The sequence below is a fragment of the Lepus europaeus genome, chromosome 15 (genome assembly GCF_033115175.1).
Source record: "Lepus europaeus isolate LE1 chromosome 15, mLepTim1.pri, whole genome shotgun sequence".
Taxonomy (NCBI): domain Eukaryota; kingdom Metazoa; phylum Chordata; class Mammalia; order Lagomorpha; family Leporidae; genus Lepus; species Lepus europaeus.
The window spans coordinates 5,135,730-5,158,262 of record NC_084841.1 but is presented as its reverse complement, the minus strand read 5'-3'; the positions used below and the strand labels follow the sequence as shown (position 1 = coordinate 5,158,262).

The window sequence follows — 22,533 nt, the reverse complement described above, 5'->3', positions numbered from 1 at the left end:
ATAAATGCAAAGTAGGCAAAATGAAAGATAGGGAAATTACCTAAAATTGAGGAATTAAAAAACCCAAGATGGCAGTGCTCCATCAGAATTAGAGTATTGTTCTCAAAAAGAGTTTCAGGACTAACCCCAAGTTCAAGATGCTAGGCATAGAGTACATATTTATATTTGAAAAAATAAACAGCATTTTAATTATGGAAAAAGCAATTACTTAGATGTAACAAATAAGAACCAAGCGATCAGAAGGAAACGTAACAGGGAAGGACTTTAATAGTCTCACAGCTCCTTTCACTTGTCCCGTGCACAGGAGTCCAGTAAGCACAGAACCCACCCCCACCTTCGGCGTGAGGAACGCGGAAGGTAAGAGCCTGGTGACATCGGGGCTGCCTCTGCTCTGCCTGCTGGCCCCCAGGAAGACCCCCGCACCTGTGCAGGCATGGCCTGGCGCTCTCTTGCCTGCCGGCTGCAGACCACTGCCCCAGGACACCCAGGAAGTCCCAGCATCAGGGTGGTACCTCTCTTCTTGGTGTCCGCCTTAAGGCTCAAGAGCACACGGTGCTCTCTTTTGTCTGCGAGCTCCAGTCTTTCTAGCAGGTTCTGCACCTCAGAATCATTGTTGGGACAGACCACATTGAAGGCATCTCCAGGCTGATAGGAAAAATCTGTTTTCTAAAGAAGAGCCAAAATGAAAGTTTTGGTTAAAGAGTTTAAGTTGTGGAGTAACAAAAACATACTCTCATTGTATGACCATTTTAATAGATGAACTCAGGAAATAATTTTAATATATGAACTCAAAGCCAATATACATTTATCAGCAGTTACTCTGAAAATGAAATTCAGGTGTGACCCAGTATCTTGCCTTCTTTCACTGCATAGTTATAGAAGGGAAATCAGACCCTTCTTATTTTATGCAGAGTAAGGCACCACAGTGGTTTTTAAATTCGGTAAAAATCCCTCGTGCAACAACATGCACAGGTGTGCACACACACACACAATGACCACAAAAAAACTAACAAAAATCACCCACACTGGTTTTCCATTTCCTTTTCCTTACTTTACCCCTTCCCTTTGGTGAGAAACAGGGGTGGGGGAAGACATGTTACAATTTCATTAATGAACATAAAACATTACACTATGTGGCTTGGTCCTGGTCATGAGCGCACACGTGCTGGAGAAAAAGCCACTTCCCAGATCAAGTCTATGTGCCAGGCCATGACCCGCAGCTTAGAGGGATGCATGCAGAGTCCAGGGCTCATGGTGGGAGCCCAGAGAGGCAGTGCGTAAGCCCGGGAAACTATGCAAGTGTTTCTACACCATCAGTTTTCGGGAGAGAACCCATCATTTTTTCCATATTCTCCAAGGAAGCCATCTTGGCTCTGAGAAGCTGACCCGCACAGAACCGTCCAGTCTGAGCTCCACCTGTTAACCAGCTCTGCAAAGGCAGCAACTGCACCCTTGCAGCTCAATCACCTCCCACCACCCATCTTACCCCCTCCCTGAAGTGGAAAAAACACAGGCACACGGAGGGGGACCGAGAACAGGACAGCCAGCTGTGCCGTCAGGGACTTCCGGCTTCTCCGGAGTGGGCAACCAAGCACCACGCAGCTCTCCGCGTGCTCTCACGGCATCGACGCTGGCAAAGAAACTGTGCAACTTACGGAGATGTCCAATTCTAGCAGCAGAGTGGTCTTCACCGCATCGCTCCTCGTGAGTTGAACGGCCTTTGAAATCGGAACTCGAAAAACTGGATCCGCTGAAGGCACCGACGACTGGCTTTCCTCCTTGAGAAACAAACGTGATGCAGTGCAGGTGAATGTGATTTTCTATCACACCGTCCCCTCACTTAGTGACTATGCAACCCTACAAAGCTTACAAAGCCCCTTGCTACTTGGTACTCCCTCCTAGGGTCAACGGGTCCAGACCCATGATCTCATTTTTCACGAGAAGCTCATCCGTAGCCCACAGCCTGCTTATCAGACATGAGGAATTTCTGAAATACATGAAGACACAAACAGCCCTACCACCTGAAGACCTAGCAGTCTTCCTAATTTACCAGTGGTAAAGGCAAATACTGCAAAGGCACGCGCTTCTGGAAGGAGACCCTGAAGGGAATGACAGTGTTTGAGCCTGCAGCGTGGCTGTGCAGGTGGCCACGGGAAGCCCAGGGGCTGTGACGCGGTGTAGCAGCCTTCTGCGGTGACGGGATGTTCTCTGTGACCCAGGCGGCTCTGCATGTGGCTGCTGGGCACCTAGAATCCGGCCAGTCTGACAGGGAACTGAATTCTCCACTTTGCTTAATGTTCATTCATTCACATTTCAGCAGCTGCATGTGGCTAGGGGCTTCTGTCCTGGACAGCACAGGTCTGGGGAAGCGCCGAAGAAATCCAATTCTTTGTATCACCTCATCAATATGTTTAAAAATAGAAACCAGCTTTTTAACAAGTGGTGGATGACGAATTTCACAAGTGGCTAAATGGGAAAGCTGGGAGGGTCACGAGGGGTTACCTGGGAGCCATAATGTGGCGGACCTCAGCACTCTTGAGAGGCTGCCCTCAGCAAAGATGGCTGCACTGCCCTCAGCAAAGATGGCTGCACTGCCCTCAGCAAAGATGGCTGCAGGGTTGTTGGAAGTCAGCCCTCAGCATGCTGTGTTCCCGAGAGGATCCCCTCGGCACTTGCAGTCACACCTCGCCCCAGACCTGGCCTCCTCTCAGTCGCGACAACTCCGACGACTCCTCAGTGACACAACGGCGCAGCCCCTTCCACCAACTCAGAATTCGAAGGCCCAACCAGCTGTGCAGACCCCAAGGGCCTGGCTGGGGCCCCTGCTGAGACTGCATGGTGGCTCAGCTTCTCACGGGGCCCAGACCTGTTTCCATTGCCCTCTTCTCCAGGGTGATGATCCAAGAGAACGTCCCAACACCTCACAGTCTGAGTCCTGGGGAGCCATCCTGTGACAGTGGGTGCCCGAGTGGCCTGAGAAGGAAGCTAAACTGGGCATCTCGAGCTGGATCACTCGACACCTGCTGCCAGTGGGAATCCCCGAGGGACGGTGGCAGCCAGGCAGCAGCGCACGTGCTAGGGAGGACGGCAGCCCAGCAGAAGGGAGCGCGTCAGACTGCGATGTTTCAGCTGCTAGGGAACAATGGGGATAGCACACTGGGACCACTGCCAAGCCTTACTGACACTTGAGAAACTGCAAAACGCAAAGGAAAGTGAGTAACCAAGCTTTACAGACTTAGTGTGGAGGCCAGCGGACGTCCTCAGTGGCTGACAAAGCAGCCTCATCTCCTCCAACCCGAGGAAGCTCAAGAAGCTGAGGCAGGAGTGGGGTCCTGTCACGGGCAGGAAATCTTAAAGCCTCAGATTCCCACTCTGAGCTCACATAAGCCCCCCTGTTATAGAGCAAGGATTCCCTTCCTGCAGGGAGCCCCGACCACAAACACCTGCCCTCCATCTACGCCCTCTCCTGGCTGCTGGGCCCGGGACCAGCATCAAGTCACAACACACTCAGCTGATAAAGAGCTGGGCCAGCCAAGGAAGGCAAAGTAAGTACAGGACAGCAAGATGCCCGGCGGGAGCCAGGGGAGTGAACAGAGACAGAATGGAGATGTCCTGGAGCAAGGAGGCAGAACGTAAACGTGAGCAAGGGAGCTCTCTGAATCTGGAACACCCTCCCGGCACTCAGGGTTGAATTACGCCCTGGTGGGAGCTCCCAAAGACAATGTAAGCGTGCTGAGTAGCTACCAGCAGCGAGGAGAGAGCAACAGCCACTCCAAGTGAGGCAGGAATGGCGGGGCTGCCACACCAGCACTTGGAGAAGGAAGGAAAAGGCTCCTAAGTTGGAGAGCAGATAAAGCACGCAGAGCCCCAAACTACCAGTGGATGATGCTCCACGGGAGCACCAACGAGACATCGCCGGTGAGGCCTTCAGGACCGTGCTGGTGAGGGGGCACCAGCATCCCTGGGGCGTTCAGGGTCAGCCTCCCCCAGGCTGGGGCCAACAGCAGTGGGAAAGCAGGACCCCCAGACAGTGGAGGGCAGGTGGGCACACCCTCCCAGTGAATGGAAAGTTCAGATGGGCAGGCAGGGAGATGGGCCCTTGGGATGGACCCTCAGCGATGGCTGAGAATATGCTATCCCTAGGGTCAAAACCAACGGGCAACTAACAAGGACGCTGGATCAATCCTTACAATGAAAAGAAACCAAGGAGAGAAGACAGGGAGGCTCCAGGCGACTGCCTCAATGAAAACTGAAGACCTCTGGGCCAGACGCTGACCCTACTGCCTGCATAGGGGCACATCCCTAGGAAGAGAGACTGTCACAGCACAGCGACTGCACTTGGAAACGACCCTGCCCTTTAAGCAGTCAATGTACATGCTGGAACACTTTGGGGACTGTTACAGGAAGGTCCACGTTGACACTAGTACCCAGGGTCCCAAAGGGCCATCAGAGTCCACTTGGCAGCTCAGGGAGTAAATGGAGTCCTAGCCCAGGTCTGCCTCAGGGGGTGCACCAGGTCCTATGACCTCCAGATGTTTCTCAACAGCTGGCAAATGGCAAAGCCACACACTAGATTACTGGGCTGTAGGGAAAGAGCTATCACAGTGGGAAAGGCCTAGGGTAAGCCCCTGGATCTGACCCCACTTCCCCCTCCTCACCATGATGCAAAACAGTGCACCCTCTCAGGAGGAAGGCGGTGATAGGCAAGCCACAGCTTGCTGATGTCTGTTTTAACATAATTAACAGAAGCAAAAAGGGAAAGCAAACTTCCATGATTCAATCACATCACACAGCCCAAAGCACACAGTCAAATCGCTCACCTCGCCGGCAGACTCCAGCAGATGCACCTCCAGGTATTCCGGGGGTGAGGCAGGAATATTCAGGGAGGCTTGAGAGAGTGGGGGCACAGAACGGGTGAGCGCAGCTTCCAAGCCTTCAATCAAAGCAGCGGACTGAGCGCTGCTGACTGCGTTCTGTTTCAAACCTTCTGAGTCCCTTCCCCCTGAGTCATCTAATCTCAGATGCCGGACCTGAGATCCGACGTGTAACAGTTCCGGCTGCACAGGCTCTGTCCTGGAGGAGGCACCTGGGGCCTCTGGGGGAGCTCCACTCATCTCCTCTCGTCCTCTGCTGGACCCGAAGTGCTTGGTGAGGGCGGCCCAGAGCCCGGCGATCCACGGCTCAACCACGAGCTCTAAACTGAATTGCAGTAAGAAAAGGAAGAAATGAAAGCTGAGTGCGGCCCTGGAACACAGGTTAATGGGACAACGGCGGGGTCTGTGCTTTCTCAGAGTGTTCTGTGCAACTGTCAGAAACGGTAAACACGAAGACCGCTCAGAACACAAAACTGCCAACGATCAAGCTTTAAAAAGCATGACATTCTGGGTTTATTAGCAGCACTGAAGCTACACAAAATATGAGCATGAACACAGGTCAGAGAAACAAAGCGGGACAGGAAGACACTTCAGTAATAAGACAAACGTCACTCCTCTTGATTCCTTAAAAGAATCGGTTATCTTTATTTTTCAGAACCTACAATTTTAAATAGGGATGTTACATTCTGAGGCAGCTAACAACTTAAAACACTATTTAAACACAACTTAAAACAGCTACTCTGATGTCACAAACAGTCATTCACCAACGGCATGCCCCATCTATTTCTGCCTGGCCACTTCACTGATCTTTTCCCCTTAGATTAAAATATCACCAAAAAAAAAAAAAAAAAAAAAAAAAAAATCACTGTAGGGGCCGGCACCATGGCTCACTTGGTTAATCCTCCACCTGTGGCACCAGCATCCCATATGGGCGCCGGTTCTAGTCCCAGCTGCTCCTCTTCCGGTCCAGCTCTCTGCTGTGGCCCAGGAGGGCAGTGGAGGATGGCCCAAGTGCTTGGGAGACTGGGAGGAAGCACCTGGCTCCTGGCTTCAGATCAGCGCAGTTCCGGCCATAGTGGCCATTTAGGGAGTAAGCCAATGGAAGGAAGACTTTTCTCTCTGTCTCTCTGTCTATAACTCTACCTGTCAAATACATTTAAAAAAAAAAAAAAAACACTGTAGATCAATGGCAAATCTTTTGATTAAATAAACAGTCCAAACGTTTCAATCTTTTTTTTTTTTTTTTTTTCCTAAAATTCCCCAGGTGGCTGACTGTAGGGAGAAAGGACAAACATTTCTTAGGGAAGCTGACTTAAGCATAAATATACTCCTCCAAAGTGGCGGTCACTTACCACCAGCGAGCTCAGCAGATCATATGAGCCCTCTAGCAATTACACGTAGCTCATAAAAGACGGACTAAATCAGGGGCAAAAGTAAAAGTTCACTGCAAGGGAAAGTCACAGAGCTTTGTCAGAACCAGGAGAAACACGCACTCAGATGCGGAAAACACCGCAGCCACACAAGTGCAGAGGGGGGCGGGAGGAGTGCATGTGACGGGCAGCTGAGTGGAAGCGCAGCACGTGTGGGAACACCCCTGCTCCATCGGTCACTTCTCACCAGCACAGGCAGCACAGGCTCCTTTAACACAGCTCACGGCTGAATGGCAGAGGGAGTGATGGTGGACAACACCTCCAAGCCCTTTGAGCAAACACACCCGCATGACCACTGAGGCTCACACGGGCTGAAACCCTGAATTCAGACAAAATGAATGAAAGTGATGAAGAGACAGGGTACACTTGTGGTCAGCGTGGTGGCAAATGGCCATTGAGAGGGTGGCGATGAGTGCTGAGGACTGCAGTCTGCTCCCCAGCAGTGAGGCGTGGCTTGCAGGGTGCCCTGCTCACGAGAAGCCGGGTGGTGCCGCTCGCCCGTGTGCACACGCTCGCTATCAAAGCTCCCAAGGAAAACAGTGACTCCTGCCAATACTGCCACTTCCAAATGAGAACAACCCTGCTGGCATCTTGTCCACTAATACTCAGAAGGATGAGACACAAAGATAGCAAAACAGGGAAATTTTACTCTGTCTTTCTTGGGTCCTTAAGCTAAAAAAAAAGTGGAAACTAAAATATGACTCTCAAGACCAGAGTGTCGGCCACTGTGTCTCTTAAAGCCCCCAGCTTTCACCCTGGACATGTAAGGCTAACCAGAGAACACACAAGCACGTCGCCTTACCCCACGCAGTCATCGGCGTGTCCAGTGTCATAGAAGTGCCGGGCTCCCAGCTCCTGAAGGCGTCTGTCAATCACTTTCCCCCCATTGCAGAAGAACGTGTATTCCGAATCGCCCAGCCCTAAGGGCCCCAAAGAGACGATCAGTGCGCCACAAGGACAGGACAGTAGTGAGAATTCCTACAGCAATCTCTCCAGGCTCACAGACGGGGAGGGAAACAACGTGCGATTCACAGTTCTTAGTTTCCTTCTTTTCCTGCACCCTAGGTAGGCAGGCTGCTTCCTTCTGTTACAACAGAGTTTCAGAGACACCCTGAGACACACTGCCCACTGCTGAGAGAAATGCATTTCACATTTACGTTCCTTGAACCTATGTAAAAAGGCACAAATCGTAAAGCAAAAACCAGAAATCTGCTCAAGGCCCAGACAGGTTAACCCCAAAATATCCCATCTGCTCACTTCCCTGACCCCGAGCGGGGGTCAGCAGACCACTGTCTCTGGGCCCAATCTCACCCATGGCCCTTTTTCATAAATAAAGGTTTACTGGCACACAGCTAAGCCTGTTTGCTTACACTGGGCCTTAGCTGATCTCAAGTTCTGACAGCTGGTTGTACAGCTGTGAAAGAGGCCAGCTGGCTGGTGAAGTTTAAAACGTGTGCTATCTGACCCTCCCTTGCTGGGGTTCAGTGGCTCTGTCCCGGAGTACAGGGACACACGGCAGCAGTAAATGACCTGCCAGGAAGAGTTCCTGCAGTTAGGTCAGTTAGGAATTGCTTCTATGTTTTGTGGTAAGAAAACGAACTAACATTCAGACTTGGTGGAGATTTTCAAGTTAAAAATTTATATCTCTGTTTCATTCTTTACTTGTTCCTTCCCAACAACAGGGTAGAAATTGGGGGCTCCACATATGAGTACAACATTGGTAAGAATGGTTAGACAGGCTTCCAAAAATAATTTTTAAGAGAGATGTTCAAAGCGATATTTGTTCTTCTAAAATTATTTTATTTATTTTGTTTCTTTGAAAGGCAGAGAGACAGGCAAAGCTCCCATCTGCTGGTTCACCTCCCAAATGCCCTCAATAGCTAAGGCCGGGCCCGGCTGAAGCCAGGAGCCAGGAAGGTAATTTGTCTCCCATGTGGGTGGCGGGGACCCAATTTCTTGAGCCTTCACTGCGTCCCAGGAAGCACCCCAGCAGTGAGCTGGAATCAGGAGTGGAGTCAAAACCCAAACCCAGCATTCCAACATGGCATGCAGGAGCATGGGCAGCTTAACCCCTGTGCACCACTGCTCTGGGTCACTCTTAAGATACAGAAAGCAGAGAAAACAGAGTTCAAAAATCATTGTAATCACTGTAAAATCCCATCATGAATATGCTGCGTGTGACAGGTAAAGGCCAAGGCCATAGTCTCAGATTTCTAATTCGTACTGATCACAGCACAATCCACTCTTGTTAGAGACTCTGCCACTCTGCTCCCAGAACCCTCCGTGTGGAACAACACGGGCCCGATCTACTACTCTGCTGTCAGATTTGCTGTGCTGGGCCTTCTGATCTGTGTCTTAGCATTTTTAAAAGCCTCACAGAGCCCTGGGCCAGTCTGACCTAACCCAGAATGCTTAACAGAGTCACCCAGGAGCTTTGAAAACGACTGATGCCAGAGTTACCCGAGGAGCCATGGAACAAAAACTGCCCCCTCCCCTAAGCTTGTGGAAACGCTTTGTGACTGAATCTGACGGGCGCCCTTGGTCCTCCTTGTGCAACTCCAGAGCTCCTGCAGAGGTGGGGCAAGGGGCGAAGACTGGGGAGGCATCCACACAAAACAGCATGTTACCCACATTACGTATTTTATGTGTACAAAAGTATACTCTTACATAAAAACAAAACAGACAAAACCTATGAACTGGGGCCAGCACAGTGGGGTAGCAGGTAAAGATGCCACCTGCAGTACCAGCATCTCATATGGGCACCAATTTGAGTCCTGGCTGCTCTACTTCTGATCCAGCTCTCTGCTATGGCCTGGGAAAGCAATAGAAGATGGCCCAAGTGCTTGGGCCCCTGCACCTGCATGAGAGCCCCAAAAGAAGCTCCTGACTTCGGACTGGTGCAGCTCCAGCCATTGTGGCCAATTGAGGAGTGAACGAGCGGATGGAAGACCTTTCTCTCTCTCTCTCTCGTTCTCTCGCTCTCTCTCTCTCTCTCTGCCTCTCCTTCTCTCTGTGTAACTCTGACTTTCAACTAAATAAATATTTAATCTTAAAAAAAGAAAAAAAAACCTATGAACTGCGTGATACATACGCAGATACTAGAGTTCAAGTAGTAAAAATACAGCAGAACAGGAGGAGAAAACACAGTCCATTACCCAGTAATCCATACCGCAGGTGTGCAAAGACATCAGGTGGCAGCGTCTTGTCCTGTATTTCTTTAACAAACTTGCGAGCTGTGTCGGGTGGGTCTCCGGTGCCCGTGGTAGAGACGATGACAACAAGAGGAGCTGTTTCAGTTTTTAGATTATACTACAAATCAAAGATATCCAGTCATAGACCTGACACTAGATGTGTTTTTTACAAACACATCAGAAGGCAATCAGCTTGGTTTCCCATCTTGTGTTCCCTCTGAATTTTCCCTGTCACCAATCACTTGAGATGCACGCCTGATGACCATGGCAGTGAATTCAACAAGTTCCCCGACGCAGGGAGTCACTCACAGAGGCCAGCACTTGCTTTGCTGATGCTCACCCAGAGCGTCAGAGAATCTGACTTGTCCTTGTCTCTGTGTTTTACCAGAGACGCAACCCAGCCAAGGTCCCATCTAGTCCAAACCTTTACCAACAGGAAACTCAGAGAGGGGACAGATACAATTAACTCTTTGCTACTGTATTCTTCACTAGGTGTTCGTATGAGCTCCAACCAGCAAGGCAAGGAAGCTACAGTGCCCACCCTCTGTCGAGGTCTTCCATCTCCTAGGGCAGGCACTGAGAGGGAAGACGCGTCATCACTGACCTTAGGCAGTCACGTCTCCTCCAGAATTGTTCACTAGCACTTGGAGTTCGACTGCACGGACAATCTGGGTGGGCTTTCACTGGGGGAGCTCTAACGTGATGGGCAAGGCCTTTCATGGGGAAACAGAACAAGGCACTGAGGTGCACGCGGTGCAAAACTGGCTCTCACAGCCACCGGCAGCTAACTGGGGCACGTGCGACTGCCATCAGTGACAGCAGTGGTTGTGTAGCGTAATTCAATGTACATTTTTATATTTAAAAAAAAGTTGGAAAAATCTTAATTTGATAAGAATTTCGAATTGCTAAGAAAACACTATGGTGGTCCTGAGTGTCCCAACCAAATCCTAGGCAGTGTGAAACACAGTGACCCCCACCCCGGGAGTGACAGCTCTTACTTTCTCCGACTCACTCATACAGTGAAGATCAGCGGAGAACCCGTGCGCCACGGCCTGCTCACGTATCTCCTCCGCGATGGCCTTCGCCTGGCCGCGCTGGGTGGCGTACAGCAACAAAAACCTCCGCATGCCCACCTGCCACGTCTGCAGCCACAGCTCGAAGCTGCAACACAGACACGGGGATGAAGCAGTGGCAGCTGTTACCCGTCCCACCGTCTGCAAAGCACGAATGCAACGTATCTACACATGGTATGACACGGCTATTTCTCTAAATCTGTTAGCACTGAGTCTACAAGACTCTAGATGGCCCTGGACAAAACAATCCATCAAATTAGGAGAAAACAGGAATAAAACTCAAATCCCTCTGAACAGCTACCTGACAAAGGACCTAACGCCAGCAAAGGTTGTGCCATAAGTTATCACTTATCATAGTTATCACTCCACGTCTTAGGTATCCTTTTGTTTCTTATTTAAGACAAGGGACAACAAGGGGCCGGCGGCGCTGCTCAACAGGCTAATCCTCCGCCTGCAGCGCCGGCACACCGGGTTCTAGTCCCGGTCGGGGCGCCGGATTCTGTCCCGGTTGCCCCTCTTCCAGGCCAGCTCTCTGCTGTGGCCCGGGAGTGCAGTGGAGGATGGCCCAAGTGCTTGGGCCCTGCACCCACATGGGAAACCAGGAGAAGCACCTGGCTCCTGGCTTCGGATTAGTGCGGTGCACCGGCCACGGTGGCCATTGGAGGGTGAACCAATGGCAAAGGAAGACCTTTCTCTCTGTCTCTCTCTCACTGTCCACTCTGCCTGTCAAAAAAAAAAAAAAGACAAGGGACAAGTAAAAATTCCAACAACATTACTGGATTCTTGGTTCCTATTGATCCCAATGTTAACCACAGTATTAAAGTTAATGGAAGGGGCCGGCTCCGTGGCACAGCAGGTTAACGCCCTGGCCTGAAGTGCTGGTTCTAGTCCTGGCTGCTCCTCTTCCAATCCAGCTCTCTGCTGTGCCTGGGAAAGCAGCAGAAGATGGCCCAAGTCCTTTGGCCCGTGCACCCACGTGGGAGACCCAGAAGAGGCTTCTGGCTCCTGGCTTTGAATTGGCACAGCTCCAGCCATTGCGACCATCTGGGGAGTGAACCAGCGGATGGAAGACCTCTCTCTCTGTCTCGACCTCTCTCTGTAACTCTGTCTTTCAAATAAATAAAATAAATCTTTAAAAAAATTTAAAAATAAAGTTAATGGAATCTCACTCTCCCTTGTCATTTAATTCGACATCAAACAAGTGTGCACGTGTGTCTGTACATATATGAGTACTTGAAAAAGATAGTGGAAACGGAATTAAAGGGTAAGCAGCTTTGGGCACAAAACATTTTGAAACACCCGCACAGTGTTTTTCACAATGCATATTCCCTATGAACTTTCTGAAGGCCCCTTGTAAGCTGGGGCTTCACCTTTCACTCAATCGTCCTCAAGCTTTCTTCGTGCGTATGGAGAAAATACATCCAAGCCGCTGGATCCCGGGGCAACCCAACGGGCGCCCCCAGATCCGTTCCCGTGCTCGGCCGGTGGCTACACCGGGGAGACTGCCCTTTCCTGTGGACAGATTCCGACCCGGCACACGCTCCTTCGGCCACCTGCGCCTCCGAGAAATCTCACGTCCACCCCAGGGTGCGCCGGGGCGGCGGGCAGCACCGGCACAGGGCAGGTGCAGCGCTGGTCACGCGAGGGCTCGGACGGGTGGGGGCCTCACCGAGAGCTGTCACCAGCACTGCCCAGGAGCCCAGGATCCGCGCCGCGCCCACGGCCGCCATGCAGGGCAGCGCTCTCCCCGCGTCCCGGGCGCAGGTCTCCAGCACCTGCGCGGCCAGGTCCAGCGGGGACAGAGACAGGACAACACGCACCCCGCGCAGGGCTCACCTGCACAGCGCCCGGGCACCACGCGGTACAACACAGCCCACGCCGCCTATTCTGCGCCCGCGCGCACGCCCTCAGGGCGCACGCTCAGCACCCGGGACCAATAGAAAGCGCCGCAGGGGATTTGAGCCAATCACAGTGCGCCTGGTGTGGGCGGAACTTGGCGCGCTTCCCTGCTCCACGCATGCGCAGGGCTGCTCTCCTCCCACCGACGCCGCCGCCGGTGCTTTCTCGTACGGAAGCTCACGAGGTTCGGGCGTTCCGGGGCGGCTCGCGCGGGCGGGCGGAGCTCGGTAGGTGTCCGTGCGCGCTTTCCTGTCAGGCGGCGGCTGCCCCTTCCGGAGCCGGTCCGCGGGGCGCCTGGCTTGGGGGCGCTCGGTCGGCGGGGTCCTGTTCGTTGCGGGGGGGACGCGGTTCCGGCCCCCTCGCTCCCGCGCCCCGGCCTCCCCAAACCACCGCTGGGCAGGGTCTCTGGGTGTGCGCCGGCCGCCCCCGTGCCCTCGTGTGGTCCCTCTGTGCTCTCCTGTTCGACCTTTGCCGGGGTGGCCGTCCGCGCGTCCCCACTCCCGGGGGGGAGCCGCACCTGTTGGCCGCGTCCTTCCCGGCTCTTGGGCCGAGCGGCCGCTAGGACACCTCCCTCATTATTATTATTATTTTATTATTTTAATACGTTCAAACGCTGGGTTTGGAGCCCTCCCCGGGCACCCGGCGGCGGTGGCCGTGCAGCCCCGGCCCCGCGCAGGTTAAAGCGCGCGCGGGAGGCGCCCGCACCAGGCCTGGTGGGTGCCCGGAGCGTGTCTGCGGGATGCCAGCCGCTCTCCCGGGCCCCGGGACGCAGAGGGCCCGCTTCTCTGGGGTGAGCCGGGCTCGCCTGGGTGTTGACCCGTTTCTTGTCGCCCCCTCATCCAGTTGCCAATCGAGGATAGAGTCGGATGGCATGGCTTTCGTCACCCTGCGGAGGAACCTGTGCCATTTACCTGACTTGCGGATCCACGGAGCTCTGGCCGCTCTGAAAAGCCGGCCTGCGAATCCCGTTCTGCACGCGAGCAGGGAGCGCCTGTGTCCGTGGCCGTGTTCGCTACGAGCTGAGTCTTTCAGAGTCGGGCTCCGTCGTGCCTGTGGTCCCAAGTTCCACGCGGAAAATGGAGCCGGGCCTCACCCAGCCGGCGAGCCCCTCTCCTCTCCAGTAGGCCCCTGGGACAGGCTGGAGCGGAGTCTCCCCAGGGAGCAGGAGCAGGTGCATCCCGAGAGACTGGACGGCTTCAGCTCCGCTGGAGAAGTGCTGGCTTTTGTGAGCTCCCTGGACACTCTGCCCGACGGCGTGGCAGCCAGAGCTTTGCAGCGGATTTGCGAGCTGGAGAAAAAGCATGGTGATCGAGGGCCGCCCGCAGAACTCCTGGAGAACAGCGTCTTCCGGGCTGTGTGCCTCCAGTTGGAGCAGGAGCTCCCGCGCCTGTCAGGCCCGAGTCTGGTCGCTGCCCTCCGGGCGCTGATGCTCCTACAGGTGGATCCTCAGAGCAGCCTGATAGGAACACTGGCGGCAGAATGCCAGAACCGGCTCACGAGAGGAGGCCTGGATGCTCACAGCCTTTGCGCTCTCGGGGAAAGTCTGATTACCCTTCAAGGTCCAGGGTGTGCGGCAGTAGACAGTGTTCTGGGTCAGCTGCAGGGGGAAAACGTGGAGACATTCACCCCCGAGGACATCATGGCTCTTTACAGAATCCTGCAGGCCTGTCCTGAAAAAGTCAGCCAGCACCAGGCCTTGTTAGATCGCCTCAACAGCGTCTCCCTTTCAGTAGTTTCCTACCTGAGCCCTAAATCCATCAGCCAGATGCTCACTGCCCTGGTGGTTCTGGATCAGACGCAGGCACTGCCTCTGGTTATAAAGCTGGGGAAACACGTTGTGCGGCACATCCCGCATTTCACCAGTGAGGAGCTTGGGAAGGTCCTGGACGCTTTCATCTACTTTGGGCAAAATGACAGGTTCTTCACGAAGGCCTTAGAGCAGCACGTGGCTGCGCTGTGCCTCACCCTGGACGCGGAGGTGGTCAGCAGGGTCATGGAGTACTGCGGCAGGAAACTGATCCTGTCGCAGCCCATCCTGGACGCCGCCGCCGAGACGTTTGTTTGCCAACCTGAGAAGTTCTCGCCCAGTCAGACTTCCAGACTGATCGAGCCATTCGGGAGACTCAATTATTTGCCCCCTAATGCCCCCACTTTGTTTGGGAAGCTAGAAGCTAGGCTCGCCACTCATTTCAGTTACTTCCCACCCAAAGCGCTCTTGAAACTTCTCCATTCCTGCTCACTTATCGAATACCACCCGGTCAACTTCATGCCAAAGATATTCAGCCCTTTTTTCCTTCAACGGCTGCAAGGTGAGTTGGTTGTAATGTCTGAGAGTTGAATGTGAATGTTTTCAGATCTCGTTTGTACCTCTTACATTGAGCAATGCTTTGCCTTTATTTTTGCCTCTATAATAATCTGAAGGGGAGATCTGCAGTTACAGATGCTAGTAGAAACTGAGTGAAAGAATTCTGACACATGGTCTAGAGGGAGGACAGCACTTGGAGCAAAATACTGCCCCAGGTAAGAAATTCTACGTTCTCCTGGAGTACGGCCATGGCAGTGGTGACAGCCACAGTAATGTGTCAGAACCTTTGATGAGTGAGCAGCTGTCACTGTTTTGGTAGCATATTGTGGTTCATCTTAATTCAAGGCTGCCAAAGTATGTCACGTTCCTGGATCTCCACAAAGAACATTTCTGTTAATTCTGTAAACATTTTGTCACTTACACTCTATCTAGGAGCTTAGGTTCTTGGAAGTCAGTTTCATTGGTGGCAACAAGGGGGCATAATTAATTCTAATGGTTTCATTTCCTGTGTCATTTAAAAAGGCATTGCTTGTGGAATAAATTGATGATTGTGTGTTCACAATGTTTTAATGTCACAAAATGCAAACGGAACCAAGTCTGGGATGCTTTCTATTTCAGGGGAAGAATCTTACTTGGACAGAGTGAGTCTGGCACAGCTGACCCAGCTCTTCCTAACCTCAGTCCTAGAATGCCCTTTCTATAAGGTAAAAGCGTGAACTGTGTGGCTTTAGTGCCCTGTGAGGGCAAAAAGGAAAGAACAGTTTGTCCTCCTGACCTCTTCTGAGTTTCTTCACTTCTGTCTCATTGCTCCTTTTGGTTTATTTGGTGGATAACTTGTTTGTGTGTGTGTGTGTGTGTGCTTTTTTGTTGTTTTATTTTTTTAAACAACTTGACCTCATTTCTGTGTTCTTGCCCTTCGGGGTCGATTTCCTGCTGTGTATGCTTCCTTAGAGAGTTGTATCAGAAGCTGCAGGTGCACATGTTAGAGCATGGCTGGATTCCATGAGGGTTTGTAAGGGTTTTACTGCCCACGGCTGCTGCCAAAGTCGGTGGGCTGAACAGCTCCTAAATTCTCTGAGTTTTAAAACAAAGCCAGAGACATTTTCCTCTTAGAGTTTAGGGAGAGTTGGTTTTCCTGTGCAGTGGTGTGAAGACTCATTTTTGTAACTCTGGTGTATCTTTGTAGGCTCAGGAATAGCATCACCAGGCTTGGCCACCCGCTGCCTGGGGCAGTGTGGAGAGCACTGAGGTACACAAACAGTAATCACCTCTGACCACCATTCCTGGAGGAACAGAGTTCACAGCCGTGTGCGTGCCCTGTCCAGCGTTTACTGCTAGTGGAGAGGCACTTACTAAACAGAGTGCAGTGGCTCTGTGCCAGTGTATTGAGGACATCTTAGGCCAGTTGTACCAGTCAGAAGCCTGCCTTTTAAGAGAGGCGTGGTTCTTCATGATACTTACCTGACGATTCTATTAATGCCCTTACAGTTTTGTTCCTGTCAGTAATGCTACCATAAACATCCTCGTTACTCTGCGATACTTTTTATGGAGCCTTTTTGTTATCTGTAAACTAGATTCCTGAAAATGGGGCCACTGGATTCATTGTCAATAAATGCTGGCGTCTTTTTCCCTTTATAGTTGTAGATGTGCTATTTTGCCAGCAACGAGAGGTTACCTTGTCTCTGTTACTTCTATTGCAGTGTGAAAAACAGTATCATAACACAAGCTAAAGTTGCATTCTGTAAGCAGCAACGAAGCCGGGCACATTTTCAGGTGTTTGTTGCCCATTTGTATTTCCTATGAATTGAATTTCTGCACCTCGACACTCCTTTGTGCTGGCTGTCTTTTAAAGAACTCATTTTAAAACGGGAATAACTTTTCTTTTTTTTTTTTTTCAAATTATGTTTTAAGTTTTAATTTTTCAGTAGTCCAATCTGTCTTTCATGTCTGGGTTTCCTATCTTGCTTAAGAATATTTCATCACAAATATACAAATATTTTACTAAATTTTAAAAAAATGTCTCCTTAACTTTCCTTGGATTGTTAAACTTCTTGGGAAGCCTATGATAGGTGATAAAAGTGCAAGTTATTTTCCAGATGGATAACCGGTTTGCCAGCACCATTTTTATATCGTTACCTTTTTCTTACTAAATAGGAGTGTCAGCTCTGTTGTGTTTTACTGTAAAAACTTGGTGATGTGCTGAAGGCCCTTTGGCAGTGCTCCGAGTTGCCTCCTGTCCTGTGAGCTTCCTTGCTGTTCCTCCTTCCCGGCTCCTCTCGTCTTTTCTGTTACGGTGGCCAGTGACTGCCTTCTACACACACTTAAAGCATCTTTTGAACTGTATTCTTTTGCGTTGTCATTTGGTGAGAAACCTGTCTGCCATAAATTTTGGAAAAGTATGGTGCCTATTAAGTAATTTTGTATCAAACTTTTATAATTAGCTAACCTTTAACTTACTGTCAGGTTTTGTGTCTTATTTTGCCTTCTCCTGTTTGCACATGAAATTTTTAGGGTCCAAAACTCCTTCCTAAATATCAAGTGAAATCATTTCTTACTCCGTGTTGTTCCCTGGAGACCCCCGTGGATTTTCAGCTTTATAAATCTGTGATGATTGGACTCATTGACCTTTTCGGAGCAAGACTGTATTTTGCTTCCAAAGTGTTAACACCCTATTGTTACACCATAGGTAAGTGGTGTAGGAAGTTTTGTTGTCTTGACCCAAGTGCCCCTTCCTCTTTTGCAAATGTACAGGACTTAGCGTGGAAGTTCTCTGGGACTCCAAAAGGCAGCAGTCCCTCCTCCACAGGCCACGGCTTGTTAGCGCTCGGCTGTAGCATCAAGAGACTGTCTGGGTTGTCGCACGGTAGCAGAGTGCTGGGCAGAAGAACCCTTTTCTGCTTGCTTCCTCGTCTGTCCAGTGAGAGTAGGAATGGCGACCTAGGATGCTTGTGGAAGGATTCCATGAAATAGAAATGTTCGGAACACAGTGAATGTTCATGAGCTGTGGTTATAATCCAAGCCTGTGCCCTCCAAATATAGAAGCCACTGGTGTAAGTGGCTATTTAAACTGGAACTAATAAAAGTTAGAAAAAGCCCAGTTCTTACACTAGCCCTGTTTCTTTTTCTTTTTTTTTTTTTTTTTGTTTTAAGATTTATTTATTTTATTTGAAAGAGTTACACAGAGAGAGGAGAGGCAGAGAGAGAGAGAGAAAGGTCTTCTTCTACCCGCTGGTTCACTCCCTAATTGGCTGCAGCAGCCAGAGCTGTGCTGATCCGAAGCCAGGAGCCAGGAGCTTCTTCCGGGTCTCTCCCTTGTGGGTGTAGGGGCCCAAGGGCTTGGGCCATCTTCTGCTGCTTTCCCAGGCCATAGCAGAGAGCTGGATTGGAAGTGGAGCAGCCGGGACTAGAACCGGCACCCATATGGGATGCTGGCATGGGAGGCAGTGGCTTTACCCGTACGCCACAGTGCCAGCCCCTAGCGCTGTTTCAAGTGCTCAGTAACCACCTATGGCCGCCAGATTGGCCATCACAAATTGAAACTTCCACACTGCACAGGGTTCTGCTTCACAGCACTGACAGGAAAGCCAAGTCCTCCTGCCTTCATGGCTCTTTAAAGTTGACAGCTGCTCGTGGGTTGCACAGGATGGCCTCTCACTGCTTGCCCTCTGCGCTGCACTCTTCACAGAGGACTGGCAGGGACACGGGTCAGAGGGTGTCTGACCTGCTCACTCGGGAAGCACTGCACACCCAGCAGTGAACTGGGCCTGACTTCAAGCCTTTTCTTCATGTCTGGCTTGAAAGATCCCTGCCTCTGGCTGTGAGGGGAAAGAGAGAGCGTGGTTCTTATCACGCCTCGGATAACTCGTGACCTACTTCTTGCTTTAGCGTAGCTGAGCCTTAATGTCAGACTACCTTGGTTGGTCATACGGCTGATTTGATTCGGAACCTCTCCGTTGTTTGATTGTGGTCATTACTTTGCAGCCTTCAGCACACCTGGTAAATGCAGTGTGGAAGAAACCAGAACAGAGGAACCCTGGAAGATAGTTTTTATGAGGGTATCACACGAAGAGTTTTTCCTTTCTTCTCTCACCAGATGTTGAAATTAAATTAGATGAAGAAGGATTTGTATTACCAGTTTCAGTTGATGAAGATGTCTATAAAAGGTAAAGTATTCTAGTTTTTGTTCCAAGGTATTTTAAATTTTTTATTTATTATTTGAAAGGCAGAGTAACAGAGGGAGAAAGATAACGTCCATCCACTGATTCATTCCCCAAATAGCTGCAACAGCCAGGACTGAACCAGGCTGAAGCCAGGAACCAGGGACTCCATCTAGGTCTCCCATGTGGGTGGCAGAGACCCAAGCACTTGGGCCATTATCTGTGGCCTTCCCAGTGCGTCAGCAGGAAGAAAGCTTGATCAGAAATGGAGCAGCCAGGACTTGAACCAGCACTCCTACGTGGGATGTTGGCATTGCAAGCCGTGGCTTAACCTGCGATGCCACAGTGTGGATGGACTCCCTGTTACAAGACTTACTGAGGTTAATAAATGATCTTGTCCTTCAGAAGATGAAAAAAATAGGCATGATTCCAGAATGCTTTTCAGCTTGCTGCTTCTGGAAACTCCTTGTAACATTTTATAAGGGTTAACAGTAATGAAATTGAGTACCTTTTCAAAAGATTCAACGATCACCTGTTTATTCATTGGAGAGTTAGAGTTAGAGACAGAGAGAGGGAGAAACAGAGAGAAAGGTCTTCCATCCGCTGGTTCACTCTCCACATGTCTACAATGGCTAGAGCTGGGCTGATCCAGAGCCAGGAGCCAGGAGCTTCTTCCAGATCTCCCACGTGGGTGCAGGGGCCCAAGCACTTGGGCCATCTTCTACCGCTTTCCCAGGCCACAGCAGAGAGCTGGTTCAGAAGAAGAGTGGCCAGGACTAGAACCGATGCCTATAAGGGATACCTGCACCACAGCACTGACCCCAAGAAAGTCATTGACACATAGGAATAGCCAAATGCAAAATAAACTATAGCACTTAATGCTATATAAGTAATCCACATTGTTTTAAAAATTCTTTCTTGTTTTTGATTTTTCAGAGTAGCACTGTGCATTGATGGTCCACAAAGATTTTGCTCTAATGGCAAACATTTACTAGGAAGAGAGGCCATTAAACAAAGACACCTGCAGTTGCTTGGTTACCAAGTTGTTCAGGTATGGTTTCACCTCCCTCCCTGTCCCCCAAAGCAACTTCTAATTCAGATTTGCTTTTCCTAGGGTTATTGTTCCTAACAGCAATTCATGAGTTGAGCAGTGCCAACCGAAAGTGGTTTGGGAACTCCCCCAAGGGCATGAACAGGTGACAGACAGAGTGGAGTCCTTATGACGGTGTAAGCACAGCAGAGTAAATACCTGATTGGGTTGGCTGAGCTCTCCTCTAGTACGAGCATTTGTAGGAAATGTCCCAGGTGTCACTTCCGTTATAATAACATTACAGGTTATTCTCAAGATTTAACTGGCTTTGTCTGTTCAGGGATTTTTTAGGCCTAGTCTCCATTTTAATTTATTTTCAAAGAAGTAAGTGATCTGCCAGGCCAGGGGACACGAAACTTTCATCTATTTTAAATACCAGCTTTGAACTAGGCTTAAGTCCCTTGGCATATGTCTGCAATGTGGCATTTGCTCCGCTCTGGGGCATCCGTATACTCTAGGCTCTGCTTCCCTCTGCTTTTAGATTGCTGTTTCAGTTACCCCAGATTAGTGACTAAAAGTAAACAAGATGACGAAGCCCTAGTTTAAGCCTTGTTGTTTTCCATGTGGGTATGTGTCTGGTCCTGTGGGGGCATGTGTTGTAAATGCAAACGACAGTGGCCCTGAGTCTGTGTTGGGGCTCTGAGGCTTTCTCTGCTCTTCTGTCTGGAGGTGTTTTTCTCCCTTGTCTTGCATTTCCCTGGATGAATTTTCCTAAACTAATCACACCATGTATGCTCAGAAACCATTGCTTTTTTGTTGTTGTTTTTTTAAGATTTATTTATTTATTTGAAAGTCAGTGTTACAGGGTGAGGAATAGATCTTCCATCTGCTGGTTCACTCCCCAGATGGCCTCAGTAGCCAGTGCTGGGCTAGGCCAGAGCCAGGAGCCTCATCCGCATTTCCCACATGGATGCAGGGCCCCTGGGCTTTTCCCAGGCTGTTAGAGGCTGCTGGATTGGAAGTAGAGCGTCCAGGGCAAGAACTGGCACCCATATGGGGTGCCGGTGAAACAGGCAGTGGCTTTCCCTGCTGTGCCACAGCACTGGCCCCATCCGTTACTGCTTCTTTACTCTTTTAGGGACTTTTCTATATTGTAACATTCAGGACCTTCCATAGCTGTCCCCTGCCTGGTTCTCCAGGAGCCTGGCCTGCTGCCCAGCCACCCTGCTACCCAGCCACCCTGGTACCCAGCAGCTCTGCTACCCAGCCACCCTGGTACCCAGCCACCCTGGTACCCAGTCACCCTGGTACCCAGCAGCTCTGCTACCCAGCCACCCTGGTACCCAGCCACCCTGGTACCCAGCAGCTCTGCTACCCAGCCACCCTGGTACCCAGCCACCCTGTTACCCAGCAGCTCTGCTACCCAGCCACCCTGGTACCCAGCAGCTCTGCTACCCAGCCACCCTGGTACCCAGCCACCCTGGTACCCAGCAGCTCTGCTGCCCAGCCGCCCTGCCCCGCCTTTCCCTTTCCCCTCTCTCCTTGTCCATGCTGCTCCCATTGCCAGCCTCTTCTCCACCTGAGCCTGAATGCTGGCTGTCCGTCAGCTCCAGCTCGGCTGCACCTCCCACCCCGTCTAAGCCTCCTTCCTGTTGGCACTAGGTTCCCGGTCTGTTTCTGCGCATTTTGTATTTAACTTGCCATCTCGTTTGAGAGCTCCTGGAGGTCCAGGGATTGTGTTTGGTCCTTAGCAGCTGTCATTCACTCACTTGTTCACTCTGCAGAGCCTTCCTCTGGGCCAAGCTCTGGGCCAGGCAGGAGCAACTGCTGTCCTCTGTGGGTTCACATCTAGCTGTCTGGAGGGTATAAGGAACCAGTTGACGTAAAAACCATAGTTGTCCCCAGCTGTGAAGGAGTGTGGCCAACTATTCTCTTCCCTCTGCAGGTCCCCTATCATGAGATTGAGGTACTCAAATCGAGACTGGAGTTGGTAGAGTATTTACAAAGCAAGCTGTTTCCTGAAAACACGGCTGCTCGTCGATAACAAGGAATCCTGGCTTCAGAACGTGGAATGTGAAAGAATGGATGTTTTTCTACAACTTGGTATAAAGAAAAAGTTTTGAATTAGCTACATTGCAGAATTATGTTTGTAGATTGACGATCTGGAGAGGGTCCATAAGTTTCCTTATACCATGTGTAACAGTTACTAGTGGTAGATTTAAAGTTCATCTTAATTTAATACTAGTGTCATAGATAATTTTTATACATCAAATAGCTGATAAGTTTAATAAAAGAATATAATGAATAAATGTCATTTTTAAGTCTTTTGTTTGTAATAATTAATATGCTAAATGAAAATATTATGTTCTTTAGAGACCTATTTACTTTTCCAACAAATGTAAGGAAGAAATTTTATTTCTCTCTTATTTTCAGGTTTAAGAAGGAACAGTGAAAAGTGGATTCCACAATACTTCATATATAACCATGTATGACATAAAATTATGTGAGGATACCATTTACTTATAAGTTATATTAATATGAGGACTCCTCTTTTTAGTGTTTGGAGAAGTGAAA

At 50.4% G+C, this 22,533-nt stretch overlaps 2 protein-coding genes across 7 annotated transcripts in view; one reads left to right on the top strand and one right to left on the bottom strand.

Annotated features, from left to right (window-relative positions):
- MTRR (5-methyltetrahydrofolate-homocysteine methyltransferase reductase) overlaps nucleotides 1-12,474 on the bottom strand; it is a 30,885-nt gene extending 18,411 nt beyond the window's left edge. Inside the window, exons 1-7 of one of the 4 annotated variants that reach the window (XM_062211894.1) lie at nucleotides 12,405-12,474; nucleotides 10,494-10,656; nucleotides 9,460-9,613; nucleotides 7,107-7,224; nucleotides 4,821-5,199; nucleotides 1,656-1,778; nucleotides 513-666 (exon numbers count right to left, since the gene is read on the bottom strand). In XM_062211894.1, the coding sequence (XP_062067878.1) occupies nucleotides 513-666; nucleotides 1,656-1,778; nucleotides 4,821-5,199; nucleotides 7,107-7,224; nucleotides 9,460-9,613; nucleotides 10,494-10,622 (1,057 nt within the window). In that variant the 5' untranslated portion in view covers nucleotides 10,623-10,656; nucleotides 12,405-12,474. Of the gene's footprint in view, nucleotides 1-512; nucleotides 667-1,655; nucleotides 1,779-4,820; nucleotides 5,200-7,106; nucleotides 7,225-9,459; nucleotides 9,614-10,493; nucleotides 10,657-11,938; nucleotides 11,962-12,237; nucleotides 12,313-12,404 lie in introns of those variants that run through there. The other 3 variants (XM_062211895.1, XM_062211893.1, XM_062211896.1) reach the window with 3 other exon arrangements.
- A 140-nt stretch (nucleotides 12,475-12,614) lies between these two features.
- On the top strand, nucleotides 12,615-22,233 carry FASTKD3 (FAST kinase domains 3). 3 transcript variants are annotated; one of them, XM_062212059.1, is made up of 7 exons: nucleotides 12,615-12,694; nucleotides 13,311-14,776; nucleotides 15,391-15,476; nucleotides 17,284-17,458; nucleotides 18,866-18,935; nucleotides 19,866-19,980; nucleotides 21,905-22,233. In XM_062212059.1, the coding sequence occupies exons 2-7, from the start codon at nucleotides 13,339-13,341 to the stop codon at nucleotides 22,001-22,003; spliced, it is 1,983 nt and encodes a 660-aa protein (XP_062068043.1). In that variant the 5' UTR covers nucleotides 12,615-12,694; nucleotides 13,311-13,338; the 3' UTR covers nucleotides 22,004-22,233. The 3 variants fall into 3 exon arrangements, 2 of the variants coding, with proteins under 2 accessions (XP_062068043.1, XP_062068044.1); XR_009868069.1 differs by lacking the exon at nucleotides 21,905-22,233 and having other exon boundaries at nucleotides 18,754-18,935; nucleotides 19,866-19,894; XM_062212060.1 differs by lacking the exons at nucleotides 15,391-15,476; nucleotides 17,284-17,458.
- Nucleotides 22,234-22,533: the final 300 nt, after the last annotated feature.

Coding starts and splice junctions, on each gene's coding strand:
- FASTKD3 (XM_062212059.1), top strand. CDS start 13,339: ATGGCTTTCGTCACCCTGCGGAGGAACCTGTGCCATTTACCTGACTTG. Junction 15,477..17,283: donor TAGAATGCCCTTTCTATAAG/GTAAAAGCGTGA, acceptor TGAAATTTTTAG/GGTCCAAAACTCCTTCCTAA. Junction 17,459..18,865: donor ACCCTATTGTTACACCATAG/GTAAGTGGTGTA, acceptor TTCTCTCACCAG/ATGTTGAAATTAAATTAGAT.